Genomic DNA, 13,486 nt, shown 5'->3' with positions numbered 1-13,486 from the left:
TGCCTTTAATCTCAGCACTCTGGAGACAGAGGCAGGGGGATCTCTCTGAGTTCAAGGCCAGCCCAGTCTACAGAGTGAGTTCTAGGACAGCCAAGGCTACATAAAGAAGCCCTGTTTTGAAAAACAAAAACAGAAGACAATTTCAGAGCTAGGCAGGGTGGTACACACCTGCAGTCTTCAGGGAGTGGAGGTACAAGGGTCTAAGCACATTCCAGAGCATCTTGGTCTGCACAGCAAGCTCCAGGCCACTCCTAGCTACTTAGCAAGACCTTGTGATGCCTCTCCCACCCCAAACAAAAAAGCCTAAGGCTTGCTCTAAAATTGTAAAGAAGGCAATTAAAATGCCAGCTGGGTGTTATAGCCCTTTTAGAGGCTGCAGTAGGAGATTCTTGAGTGTGGGCTATACATTAAGTTCCTGTCTAATAAAATAAAATAGAAGAAGCTGGGTGGCGGTGGTGCACACCTTTAATTGTAGCGTTTGGGAGGCAGAGGCAGGCGGATCTCTTTCATTCGAGGTCAGCCTGAAATACAGAGGGAGTTCCAGGACAGCCTAGGCTACACAGAGAAACATTGTCTCAAACAAAACGGTGGAGGGGGGGGGCGCTGGTTGTTGATGGTTTATGCCTTTAATCCCAACACTCAGGAGGCAGAGGCAGGTGGATCTCTGTGAGTTTGAAGCCAGCCTGGCCTACAAGGTGAGTTCCAGGACAATCTCCAAAGCAATACAGAGAAACCCTGTCTCGAAAAAGCCAAGCAACCAACCAAAAAAATAAATAAGACCAAAACAAAACAAAACAAAAAGATAATGCACCTTTAATCCTAGTACCTGGGAGACAAGCACAGGTAGATTTCTGTAGCCAGCCCTGTCTATATAGCAAACTTCAGGCCAGGGCTATATAGTGAAACTCTACCTAAAACACACACACACTCTCTCTCTCTCTCTCTCTCTCTCTCTCTCTCTCTCTCTCTCTTACACACACACACACACACACACACACAGAGAGAGAGAGAGAGAGAGAGAGAGGTGGCATACTGTTTTATTTTGTTATTAATGGAGTCATGTTATTAATGGATCACGAAGTCTCAGGAACTCTTCACCCACCATCAGAAGTAGGTACTGTGTCAGTCTCCCTAATCCACTCAGGCTGCAGGTGCTGTATCATTAAGGAAGGCCCCTCAGGTTGGCATCAGTGCCAAGACAAAGTAAGCACAGAGCAGCAGGTGGGGGGGGGGAAGCATTCTCAGATAAAGCCAACAGCAAGATCAAAGCCTGAGACAGCAAAGAGAGGACTGTGTTTGAGTGCTGGGGATCTGAACCTGATAAAAAAACGGGGGTGGGGTCCAGAAAAAGCATCAGGGTCAGAAGTATTGGAAAGGCCAGGTATGGTGACGTGGCCCTGTCACTGGGGCATTTGGGAAGCTGAGGCAGAAGAACTTGCAGGAAGTGCGTGAAAACTAGCATGGAGCTAGAGTGAGTTCCAGGCCGTCGTGGGCTGCACATGGAGGCTGTCTCAGGAACAAAGCACAACTTTCGTTCTCCACCTGTAATGGGACTCCAATGGAGTGTTTTAGGTTGCTAGTGATAAAATCAGTTTTTTTTTGGTTGTTGTTTTTCAAGACAGGGTTTCTCTGTGTAGCTTTGGAGCCTATCCTGGCACTCACTCCGGAGACCAGGCTGGCCTCGAACTCACAGAGATCCGCCTGCCTCTGCCTCCCGAGTGCTGGGATTAAAGGCGTGCAATGCCACCAATGCCCGGCATAAAATCAGTTCTTTCGAGCACAGTTTGGGACGGTTGTGATGGCTACATATAGTCAGCATAAAGTTATAGCTCTTTAAAATCAGCTACAGGAGTTGGGCTTGCTGCCACATGCCTGTAATTTCAGCTCTAGAGGCAGTGCTCAAGGTCATTCTCTTTAACCCCGGGGAGTTAGAGACTAGCCTGAGTCCCTGCATCAAAAACAAAATACAAAACAAAAAACAAACACTTAAGAGATTTTCTCCTCTCCAATTGTGTCCACGCAAAAGAAGCGGCCTTCACTTCCCTTGAGAATGCAGACACCCTTTTGCCTCTGGGCATTTGCATTAGAAATTTCCCTCTGCCGAGAGACTCCCAGTTGAGCTGGCTCCAGTTCAGGCTTGGCTTAAAAATCAGCCCTGGAAGTCCTTGCAGAACCCGAGCCTGGGGCAGGCCTCTCTGGCACCCGCAGCCTCCTGCTCGCCACCTCCTCCGGGTGTGCAGTTGTAGGCTTCAGTCTAAACAAGATGTGGTCCGTCTTCCTTACGCTGAGGGTACCGGATCTCCCGAAACGCAGCAGCCACGTGCTGGCCTGATTCTCCAGGAGGGCAATGAAAAGTCTTACTCTGGCCGGGCGTTGGTGGAGCACGCCTTTAATCCCAGCACTCGGGAGGCAGAGGCAGGCGGATCTCTGTGAGTTCGAGGCCAGCCTGGTCTCCAGAGCGAGTGCCAGGATAGGCTCCAAAGCTACACAGAGAAACCCTGTCTCGAAAAACCAAAAACAAAAAAAACAAAAAAACAAAAACCAAAGTCTTACTCTGGGGGCGAGAACCTGCTCCTAGACCTGGTGCATTTTCAGGGCAAGGCAGCCAGGCCACTTTGCTCAACGCTGCAGTCGCTGGACGCATGCGCCTTGCTCAGGTCGCCCCCCCACCACCCCGTCCCCATCCATCCTTGCATCCATGCATGCGTGCATGCATATGCTAATCACTGCGCTGGGAAGGACGGCCTCTCCCGGGAATATGCAAATCACATCCTCCGGTGCGGGAGGGAGGCCTTCCTTTGTCCCGCGCTAGCATTATGCAAATAAGCGAGCTTGCAACCCCGGGGTCGGGGGCCGAGTGCTCAGCCAGCCCCCTCCCTCCCTCCTCCCTCCCTCCCTCCCCTCCCCTCCCCTCCGAGCATCCCCTATTTATGCGCTGTGCTCGCTCCCTCGCGCTCGTCCCTTCGGTTCCCGAAGCCGCGGGCGGGCTCTACCGAGTCCAGCGGGGCCGTGAGCGGCGGGAGTTCGGGTCCCCGCGCCCGGTGCGAGCCGCTCTTCCCACCAAACGGCCCGCCTGGCCGCGCACGCGCCCTGGGCTCCTCCGCTCGCCCCTCTCTTGCTCGCCCAGGCTCCCTGAACGCAGGCGCAGTGCCCGGGCTTGCAGCAGCCGCCGCCGTCGCCGCCCCCGAGTGCGAGCCCGAGTGCGAGCCGGGGCCGGTGAGTGTCCGGGCTTGGGGTGCGCGGGGCATGCTGGGAAGCGGGCGATACGGCCCCGCTGCATGACGGGAGCCCGGCCGCCCCGCTCGCCCGCTCGCCCGCTCGCCCGCCGCTCGCCCGCGGCGGCGGCGGCGGCGGCGGCTCGGCCCCGGTGAGCAGCCCCGAGCGGGAGAGTCGTTGGCTTGCCTCGCCTCGCGGCCTTGCGGGAGGCAGCCTCGGGCCAGGCGCGTTACGGGAAGGGCCTGGGCTCCCCGGGGTGGGGGTGGGGGTCTTTTTCTTTTCTTTTCTTTTTTCTTTTTTTTTTTCTTTTTTTTTTTAGAATGTGGTCGTTCAAGGCCCGGGGCGTCGTGGGAAGTTGTCACGGGGCATTGTTTGGTGCCGGGGTTCGGGGTTTGCGGTTTGGGGTTTGTGCGAGCCTTGCTGCTCGCTCCCACCGTGTCGGGTCTGCGTTGTGTGCGGTCCGGGCCACGTTATTGCCTTGGTGGGAGGTGACGGGGGGTGGGGTGGGGGACACACAGGGGTTCCTGTAGCCCTGACTGGGGGTGGCTTTGAACCCCCACTGTTGTGGAGGGTGACCTAAGAATTTATAGTCTTCCCCAAGTGCTGAGTTTGCAGGGGTGCAGCACCACGCCCAGCTGAGTTTCACCTGTAGGGCTGAGGGTGGTGATGGGGACACACAGGGTTTCCTGTGGCCGTGACTGGGGGTGACTTTGATCCCCCACTGTTGTGGAGGGTGACCTAAGAATTTATGGTCTTCCCCAAGTGCTGAGTTTGCAGGGGTGCAGCACCACGCCCAGCTGAATTTCACCTGTAGGGCTGAGGGTGGTGATGGGGACACACAGGGTTTCCTGTAGCCCTGACTGGGGGTGGCCTTGAACCCCCACTGTTGTGGAGGGTGACCTAAGAATTTATAGTCTTCCCCAAGTGCTGAGTTTGCAGGGGTGCAGCACCACGCCCAGCTGAGTTTCACCTGTAGGGCTGAGGGTGGTGATGGGGACACACAGGGTTTCCTGTGGCCGTGACTGGGGGTGGCTTTGATCCCCCACTGTTGTGGAGGGTGACCTAAGAATTTATGGTCTTCCCCAAGTGCTGAGTTTGCAGGGGTGCAGCACCACGCCCAGCTGAGTTTCACCTGTAGGGCTGAGGGTGTTTCCTTTCTTTTTTTTTTTTTTTTTTTTTTTTTTGTACCCCCACTATCTGTCTCGGAAGTCATTCAGTCTGGTGGCATCCACGACTTCTGTACCGAGGATGGTTGCACCTGATAGATGTGGAACATTCTGGAAGGAGCTTGGTGTAATGTGGGTTTTTGCAAAGGGAGGGTTGTCCCCAGGTCACCCCGAGGGGAAACTCCGGACGATCCCTGGTGTGGTAGCCAAGTAGGCGAACAGTGAAAGCCCTTGGTGTGGTGACACATGCCTGTGTATAGTTCCAGCACCCCTTGGCCGGGGCAAGAGAATCAGGAACTATATATAGGTCAGTTCTGGCTGCATAGTGAGACCCGATCTCAAAACAGAGGGAGAATGGGTTTGGGTGGTGGTAGGTACAGCATGGAACAAGTATATTATTTACCCAAGATAGAAACCAGCTGTTTTTAGTTTAGTTTGTTTTTTTCAGGCATAATGTAGAACTAAGATTTTATTTATTTATTATGTACACACCATTCTGCTTCCATGTCTATCTGCACACCAGCAGAGGGCGCCAGATCTCATAACGGATGGTTGTGAGCCACCGTGTGGTTGCCTGGAATTGAACTCAGGACCTCTGGAAGAGCTGTCGGTGCTCTTAACCTCTGAGGCATCTCTCCAGCCCGGGATCCGTGTGTTTTTAAGTTCCCCCTCGATTGAAGCCATTCCACTCTTCCTACTCCAGCTGCGTTTCCCCTGACAGTGTACTTGACGGCTAGGCTTTGAAAGAAAAAAAAAAATAGTGTACTTTCTACTGTTGTGTCCCCAGTGCCTAACATACAGGCTTTGTCATATTTTTAGTGAGGCTGAGCCCCGTGGAGTGGTGCACGTCTGTAATCCCTGCACCTGAGAGGCTAAGGTTGGAGGATCGAAGGTTCAAGGCCAGCCTGGACTGGATAACACTAGTCTGTGGAGAGTGTAAGGATATTGGCCCTCTCACAGTGCACGGGGAGGAGGGAAGGTGTGCTTTGGGAGAGACAGGGATTATTAGGACTGAGGAGAGGTGTAGAATGTGTTTATAGGTGCGTTTTTTTATTTTTATTTTTTTGGTTTTTCGAGACAGGGTTTCTCTGTGCAGCTTTGGAGCCTGTCCTGGCATTCGCTCTGGAGACCAGGCTGGCCTCGAATTCACAGGGATCCTCCTGCCTCTGCCTCCCGAGTGCTGAGATTAAAGGCCCGGCTATAGGTGAGTTTTTGCAAGGTGAAAATTAGTTCTCGGGGCCCGCAAAGAGGAAGGAGAAAACTCCAGGTGGAAACTTCAGGATATACTAGGACCTCTTCCCCTCTAGCTATAAAGGGCCTGTGTGCACCCTCGAGAGGTCTGGAGTGGCTGGGGGGATGGGCAAGGGCCACCACACACCTGCAAGTTCTATGAATCTTAGGGTTTTTTTTCTTTTTTTTTTTTGAGATGGTCTCATGTAGCCCAGACTCTGTGGTCAACAATGACTTTAAACTTCCATCCTAAGGGCTGGATTACAGGTGTGGATGGCCACGACTCTGAGCCTATTGATGTTCAAAGCATGGCTTTGAATGCTTGTTCAACCACCAGTCTGGGGCGTTGGTGGCGCACGCCTTTAATCCCAGCACTCGGGAGGCAGAGGCAGGCGGATCCCTGTGAGTTCGAGACCAGCAGCCTGGTCTACAAGAGCGAGTTCCAGGACAGCTTCCAAAAGCCCCAGAGAAACCCAAAACAAAAAAAAAAAACCAAAACCAAAAAAAAAAAAAACCCATCAGTCTGGTGAGGTGACCTCGATCTTGGGCTTTGGAATACCTGAGGGGCCTTTCTGTTCCTTATTTCCTCTTCTGCTTCAAGGGAGCTGTTTCTGTGTGGTACTGAGTGCACCAATCAAGGCCTGGTGGCAGACTTTCCAGAGAAGGAAACAGACAAGAGAAGTTGGGTCCTGTCTGGAGCTATAGCCAGAAAGGCACATATTTGGGTTTAAACCTAGTCAAGGCTGACTTGCACAAATTAGTGTAGGATGAGGCCTGACACTCACTCGGGGCATGGCGGTGCACCTGTAATCCTGGGGTTTGGCAGGAAGATCTGGAAATCAAGGTCATTTGAGACTATTTAGTGACCTTGAGGCTAATCCAGGATGGGGGGGGGGAGTGAAGAGTGGCACTGGAGCTCAGTTGGTACTGTGCTTGCCTAGCACGCACGAAGCCCTAGGTTTGATCCCCAGCGTTTGGGAGGTAGATCGGGGAGCATCAGAAATTCAGGGTCAGCCTCGGATATTTGAGCTCTCATAAAAACAAAACACTTCCAGGACAGTTAGTATCTCCACTGTACCATGTTTTTCTGTATCCCTAATTTTTAATGAGGGCCTCCCTCAGTCCCTGACATCCCTTGCCTCTCAACAACTAAAGGGTTAATGCTTTATGATTGGTGCCCATGCCAGTACCTACCTTTGAATAACTAGGGATGTTATCTCTTCCCTAACCTACTGAATAAGATCCATAAAGTCCTGTTTCCCAGATAAGGAAGTTGAGGCCTCCAGGAGGCAGGGTCTGCAGAGTCGGGGTTCTGTGTACAGTCAAGACAGAACAGAGGCCAGCAATGTCTCACCCCCAGCACTGAGCACAGGGGGGTCTTGGAATGGGGACAAGTGTTATGTAAAAATTTATTGAGTCATCACAGGCCTTTTCTTTCCCCATGTCCAGCATCCCTCTCTACTTGCCAACATCCTGTGTTAGAAGAGCTTGTGGCCAGAGGTGTGACCGTGGGAGAGCTGGCCGGGGAGGGACCTTGCCCAGTCACTGCTCTGCTCCTGTCTCTTGTCCCCTCCCCTGGCCATGACAGAGACCCGTGAGCCCGCTGAGACCGGAGGCTATGGCAGCTTGGAGGAAGATGAAAACCTTTCCCCAGGTGAGGTGGCCTTGAGAGTCATGGTGGTGTCATCCTGGGCTTGGGTTTCCTTGGGAGGCTGTGATGAGGAGTGACCCTTTGCCTTGCTGTGGGCTCTCTTATGAGTGGGACTCCTGGTGGTGGGGGATGATTTCCCTGGGAGGCTCTCAGGGGCTGAAGGTTGGTCGTAGTTTTGGTCCTGGGGGGAGATTCTAGATTGGAAGTGTTCTTTGTCCCTGCTGTGGATTCTCGAGTAGCTTTGGGAGCTCTCCTCACTGGTGGCTCTGGATTGGCCGTGGCGGTTCTCCCTGTGGGAATGGCTCCGTGCTCTCCTCTTGATGGAGGCTCTGGACCGGCTGTGGTCCGTGTCTGTGCTCGGGGTTTTAGACTGGCTGCGCCCACTGTAAGCGCTAGGCATCTTAAACCGCCTGTGCCCTTTCTTCCTTGTGGCTCTTGATCGGCTGTAGTCTCTTTCTCTGGTGTTTTTGGACCGGCTGCGGCTTTCTTCCTCACTGGAAGTCTTAGGCATCACTTGGCTTCTTTCTCTTCTTCCTGGAGCTTTCCGTAGGCCGTGTTTTTCCCCCCGGCTGTGGGTTCTAGACTGCCTGTGACTCATGTCGGTGGGCGTGCCCCTCCGGGTACGACTCCTTGCCCGACTCCTTGCCCGATTTCTCTTCCAGCTGTAACTCCTTACCTGGCTCTGAGTCCTGTCATAGCTGTGACTTCGGGTCCTGCTGGGGGTCCTAGAGCGGCTGTGACTTCGGGTCCTGCTGGGGGTCCTAGAGCGGCTGTGACTTTGGATCCTGCTGAGGCTGCTGTCCTTGTAAATCTTGGTCAGGCCTGACATGTCAGTCAGATCAGTCATGGTGTGAGTGTGTTCCCTGCTGGGGGCCAGGAATTGGCTATAGCTCCTGGCTCTTCTGGATGCCACAGGAGACTTGCTAGAGCTCTTTAAGGTGGACCTAACTAGGCTGTGGCTCTTGGCCCTACTGAGGTTTGCAAGTAGTCTAGAGCTGCTGCTCCCCAGGTCTGAGGCTCCTGGCAGCTTGGAGCTCTTTTCGTGGCGCAGGTTTCTATGCTGGCTGCTGCCCCTTTCCTGGGTTCTGGTTCTAGGTCGGCTATAACTCTTGCCTCGGCTTTGTTTGCGGTGGGAAGTAGGGGTCCTTACCTTCTTGCCCATACCTGGTTTAGCGGAATGAGTTCTCTTCCTGCTTGGGGACATCTTGGAGCTGTGGCTGTGGCTTCGTCTCCTGCCCGGAGTTCGCCCCCGACTGCGTGTGCCTTTCTGCTGGTGTCGTCCCATGATTCGGGTCTTGCCACCCTTCCTGCCCTTGCTGGCCTTCCTGGCCTTGGTGTCAGTGCTCACCTGACTGGGTGTTCTCGCCTTCCTGTGGCTGCTGGGCCTGGCTGAGGTAACTGTCTTGGTACCTGTTGATCTGGTAGACTTAGAACTACTAGGGCTCATGACCAAGTTAGGGGACTTGGGATGCATTGAGGGACTGTTGGACACTGCTGCTTTGGTGGTCTTCAGGGTAGCTGGAGGTGTGGGAGCTGTGTTGGGCATGGGTGGGCCAGTGGGTGCCGGAGCCATGCCAGGCTTGGAGGATCTCTTTGATGGAGAATGCATGGCGAGTGCAAAGGGGCTTGAGCTCCTAGAAGTCATGGTAAACATGCAAGATTTGGTAGCCCAGGACAACAACCAGATGGCTCATCACAAGCAACTTCGTGAGGTCATAGTGGGCACTGAAGCCCCTGGAGGGTGAGGCCAGAGGGGAGAGAAGGTGGGCCCCTGGCACAAGTCCCCGTTAGTAAATGGAATCACATCCTCTCAGACTCAGCAGGAATGAAAATTGGAGCTGGGTTCACCAAGGGCCTGCCTTGAGGAGTCTTCAGGCCTAGGTGATATATTGCAGGGGACAGGGGAGAGCCCAGAGACAGACACTGACCACCTTGAGGGCCAGAGAGGCTTCATAGAGGAGGGGACACTGAGCCAGGCCTCACAAAGGACCTGGAGTTGCTGGTGGAGCAGAAAAGGTTCTTCACAGGGAGAAGCAGAGGGAAAAACCTGAAGGAGGGAGCCTGGGTTCACCATCAGTTATGACCCCCGTGTCCTCTGCTAGACCGAGCTTCAAACCCAAGATCAGGTCTGCCCTTGAGGAGTTCCCAGGCTGATGAGAAGTCCACGGTCTCTAGACAGTGATAGGGGCAGCAATAGCCAGGACCATCAGGGTAGTGGCTGGGTCCTAAAGCCTGAACAGGAGGGACCAAGTGGACACCGTGCAGGACAAGTGTGCAGAGAGACACCTGGGCCTCAGGGAATACCTGTAGGTGAGAGAGCAGTAGGACGGGGCAGGGGCAGGGGCAGTGGAGCAGCCCTGAGACTGGGAGGGATGTACAGTGGACACCAAGGGTCTGCTTGGGTTTGGGCACAGATGCCACAGCCCTGGGGCTCTCAGAGGGGACAGTGGGAGGCCAGTAGAAAAGATGACTGGCTACCTTGGGGTGGCTCCCTAGGAGGGAGCTCTGCCCTAGGTTCTAAAGCAAGACAGCAGAGGGAACAGCTTAACTTGCAGGTCAGTATACATCCCACAAGGACCCAGCGTGCAGAAGGTCTAGACACCAGGGCCAGCTTGGGTACAAGAAGAAACTTCAGTACAAGTAATTGTTGTGCGGTTGATTGGCCTGCAAGAGAAAGTTAAGGCCGGTTGAGGGGCGCATAGGCAGCGCTGGGGAGCGACGTCATGAAACAGTGTGCTCAAAGGCAGGGTGGGGGTGGGGCGTGACCTGCCAAAGGAAAGCAAAGGCCCAAAGGCCCTCGGGTAGGTCGGGCCTGTGGGGATGTGAATGAGGGTGGAGACCCCACCCCTGTCATGGCTGGATTGGGGGGGGGGGTTACTTTCAGCAGGCCTTTCCATGCCAACGTGCGCTTGACCATCATCACCTCACGTTGTCTCATTTAAAAGCTTTGTTAGATTTTATTTATTGATTCAGTGGGTACCAGAAATGGAGGTCATAGGACAGCTATTGGGATTAGTTGGTCTCTTCCTCTGCTGTGTGGGTCCTGGAAATCAAACTCGGGTTGTCGGACTTTGCAGCAAGCACCTTTACCACCAAGCCATCTTGCCAGCCTCTGATCATGGTTTTTTTTTTTTTTTTTTTTTTTTTGGTTTTTCGAGACAGGGTTTCTCTGTGTAGCTTTGGAGCCTATCCTGACACTCGCTCTGGAGACCAGGCTGGCCTCAAACTCACAGAGATCTGCCTGCCTCTGCCTCCCGAGTGCTGGGATTAAAGGCGAGCGCCACCAACGCCCGGCAAGGATCATCATTTTTATTTTATATTTTTTAAGGTTGCCCAAAGCCTGATCACGTTTTTTTAAACCCAAACTTGTCTATGTACGCCTTACGCCCTGAAATCACAGTAATGTCTATATTTAAAACTGAGCATTTCAATTGACTTGTTTATTGAAATGGATATTACCTGTAATCCCAGCACTTAGAGGCAAGAGGACCGAGTTCAAGGCCATCTTGAAACATACAGGTATTCTGTCTTCTAAAAGCAGCAAAACAGAAGAGCAGGTATAGTAGTGCTTTGGGGAGGTGGAGGCAGGAACATCGGGGAGCTCAAGGCCAATCCCAGGCTGTAGGAGAACCTGTCTGAAAACAAAATGGGCTGGGAATAGATGAGTAGGAGTGAAACCAGGCATGGTGTCTGCACCTGGGATGCCACTGCTGCAAGGCACAGGCAGGATGGCCCTGGGGTTGGCCTGTCAGATTACTCAAGTTGGTGAGCTTCGGGTCCAGTGAGAGACCACATCTAAAAAACTCAGACAGCAGGTGATAAGGGAAACACCAATGTTGACTTCTGGCCTCTCCACAGGCCCAGGTGTAGTTGGTTTTTAACTCTGGGGGCCTGCCACCCAGCTCCCAAATAAACAAACAAACGGAGACTTACAATTATGAGTGCCCAATCGTAGCTTGGCTTGTTTCTAGCCATCTTTTCTAACTTACCTTATCCCATTTCTCTCTAACTCCATCTTGCCTCTGGGCTTTTTACCTCTCTTTATTCTGTATGTCTTTCTTTCCTTACTCTGGCTGGCTGGGTGGCTGGCCCCTGACTTCCTTCTCTCCTAGATGTCTCCTATATATTCTCTCTGCCTGCCAGCCCCGCCTGTCTTTCTCCTGCCTTGCTGACCAATTAGGTGTTTTAGACAGGCAAAGTAATGCAGCTTTACAGAGTTTAACAAATACAACACTTCTTTACATCATTAAGCAAATATTTCCACAGCATAAATGGATGTAACATATCTTTAAAAAAAAAATTATTTATTATGTATACAGTCTTCTGCCTACATGCCAGCAGAGGGCGCCAGGTCTCATTCAAGGTGGTTGTGAGCCACCATGTGGTTGCTGGGAATTGAATTCAGGACCTCTGGAAGAACAGTCAGTGAGTGCCCTTAACCACTGAGCCATCTCTCCAGCCCGGATGTAACATATCTTACACTAATATTCTGTAACACACAGGTCTCTGCATGCGCGTGCACACATAACAAATATATAAGTGGGGAGAAACAATTTTCTTATTTTCATTTACTGCATTTTAATTTACTATTTAGCTACCTATTCTGATGCTTGTCTTCCTGGAATGGTCCAGTGCAGGCCATTGCCACACTGCCATTGCTCTCTATGGTAGACTGGGTCTATCGGTGAGTGAGTGAGTCATATATATCCCTGCTCTATGCCTTGGTTTCCACGCTGGTCCAGGTGTTGCTGTAAGAGCTGGGTGAGCACACACACTTGCTGTCTACCCCACTGCTGATGCCCATCTGTCTGTCTGCTTTTTGTTTTGAGACAGTGTCTCATTCTCTCTAAGCTAGATGACCTGGAGCTTGCTGGAGCTTGCAGTGATCCTCCTGCCTCGGCCTCCTTCAGTATTGGCATTACAGACTAGACACTTAGATAGACACCTAGATACATTGCGTCTGTGTTGCGCCAAGCTGTCCTGCCCATACCGTGAGCTTGAAGGGGGCTCAGGGGCCAGCTGGACACAGCCCTGATGCCATGTCTCTCCTACCTGCCCCAACAGGCCCGGAGCATTCTTCTGACTCTGAATACACTCTTTCAGAGCCCGACTCTGAGGAGGAAGAGGAAGAAGAGGAGGAAGAGGAGACCACTGACGACCCCGAATATGACCCTGGCTATAAGGTGAAACAGCGCATAGGTGGGGGCAGGGGAGGCCCATCTCGCCGGGCCCCCCGAGCGGCTCAGCCTGCTGGCCCACCTGCACAGCCCTGCCAGCTCTGTGGCCGATCACCGCTGGTGGACGCTGCACCAGGTACCCCACCTTGCCGACTCTGCTGCCCTGCGACAGCAACCCAAGAAGCCCCAGCCCCTGAAGGCAGGGCTCTTGGCGAGGAAGAGGAGGAGCCATCTGGCACTGGGGAGATCCGGCCAGCAGGGCGGGATGGAGATGAAGATGAGGAGGAGGGGGGTACCTACCACTGTACGGAGTGTGAGGACTCCTTTGACAACCTTGGGGAGCTGCATGGCCACTTCATGCTGCATGCCCGGGGTGAGGTGTAGGCGGGGCCACTAGGGAGCTGGTGGAGGGGTGGGTTGGGAGCAAGGGCTGAGGAAGCTGGAGTGTGGGCCGGGGGTCCCACCCATGTGTGTGAAGGGCAGAATAAAGCCAGATTCTGTGTGTGCTGAGCTGCATGTGTGTGGCCGAACATGGAGTGCCGTCTACACCAGCATCTCTGCTTCCGTCTCCTGAGTTTGGGATGACTGGCATGCACCACTGTGGCTGATGCTGTGTGCTGCAGGGGACTGGACCAGGGCTTTGAGCCTGTTAGCAAGGTACATCCTGACTTTTTTTTTTTTTTTTTTTCTCCTCGAGACAGGGTTTCTCCGTGTAGCTTTGGAGCCTATCCTGGCACTCGCTCTGGAGACCAGGCTGGTCTCAAACTCACAGAGATCCGCCTGCCTCTGCCTCCCCAGTGCTGGATTAAAGGTGTGCGCCACTAACCATCCTGACCAGTTTTGTTTGGCTTCCTTTTTCTTTGAGACAAGGTTCTGCTGGCTTTGAACTTGTGTTTCTCCTGCCTTAGTTCAAGTGCTAGAATCACAGGCACAAAGCCACAGTACTTAGCTAGGAGTCCTGGGGTTCAGGCCACCCCTGTGATCCATGCTGGGTATCCTTCCTGGCTTATTGGTAGAGGACAGAGAGTTTGCAGGAGGTGCCTGCC

General features: G+C 53.2%; 1 protein-coding gene across 6 annotated transcripts; it reads left to right on the top strand.

Moving 5' to 3' along the window:
• Nucleotides 1-2,976: 2,976 nt before the first annotated feature.
• On the top strand, nucleotides 2,977-12,994 carry Znf428 (zinc finger protein 428). 6 transcript variants are annotated; one of them, XM_027431156.2, is made up of 4 exons: nucleotides 3,304-3,367; nucleotides 5,202-5,318; nucleotides 7,062-7,266; nucleotides 12,328-12,994. In XM_027431156.2, exons 3-4 carry the CDS (start codon nucleotides 7,194-7,196, stop codon nucleotides 12,822-12,824), a joined length of 570 nt encoding a protein of 189 aa, XP_027286957.1. In that variant the 5' UTR covers nucleotides 3,304-3,367; nucleotides 5,202-5,318; nucleotides 7,062-7,193; the 3' UTR covers nucleotides 12,825-12,994. The 6 variants fall into 6 exon arrangements, with proteins under 6 accessions (XP_027286958.1, XP_027286957.1, XP_027286959.1 ...); XM_035449443.1 differs by lacking the exon at nucleotides 3,304-3,367 and adding an exon at nucleotides 3,736-4,689 and having other exon boundaries at nucleotides 12,367-12,994; XM_027431155.2 differs by lacking the exon at nucleotides 3,304-3,367 and adding an exon at nucleotides 3,739-4,689.
• The last annotated feature ends 492 nt before the right edge of the window (nucleotides 12,995-13,486 follow it).

This window comes from Cricetulus griseus, chromosome 9 (genome assembly GCF_003668045.3).
Source record: "Cricetulus griseus strain 17A/GY chromosome 9, alternate assembly CriGri-PICRH-1.0, whole genome shotgun sequence".
Lineage (NCBI taxonomy): Eukaryota > Metazoa > Chordata > Mammalia > Rodentia > Cricetidae > Cricetulus > Cricetulus griseus.
The sequence above is the reverse complement of the archived record's forward strand: the minus strand, read 5'-3'. Positions and strand labels throughout refer to the sequence as shown.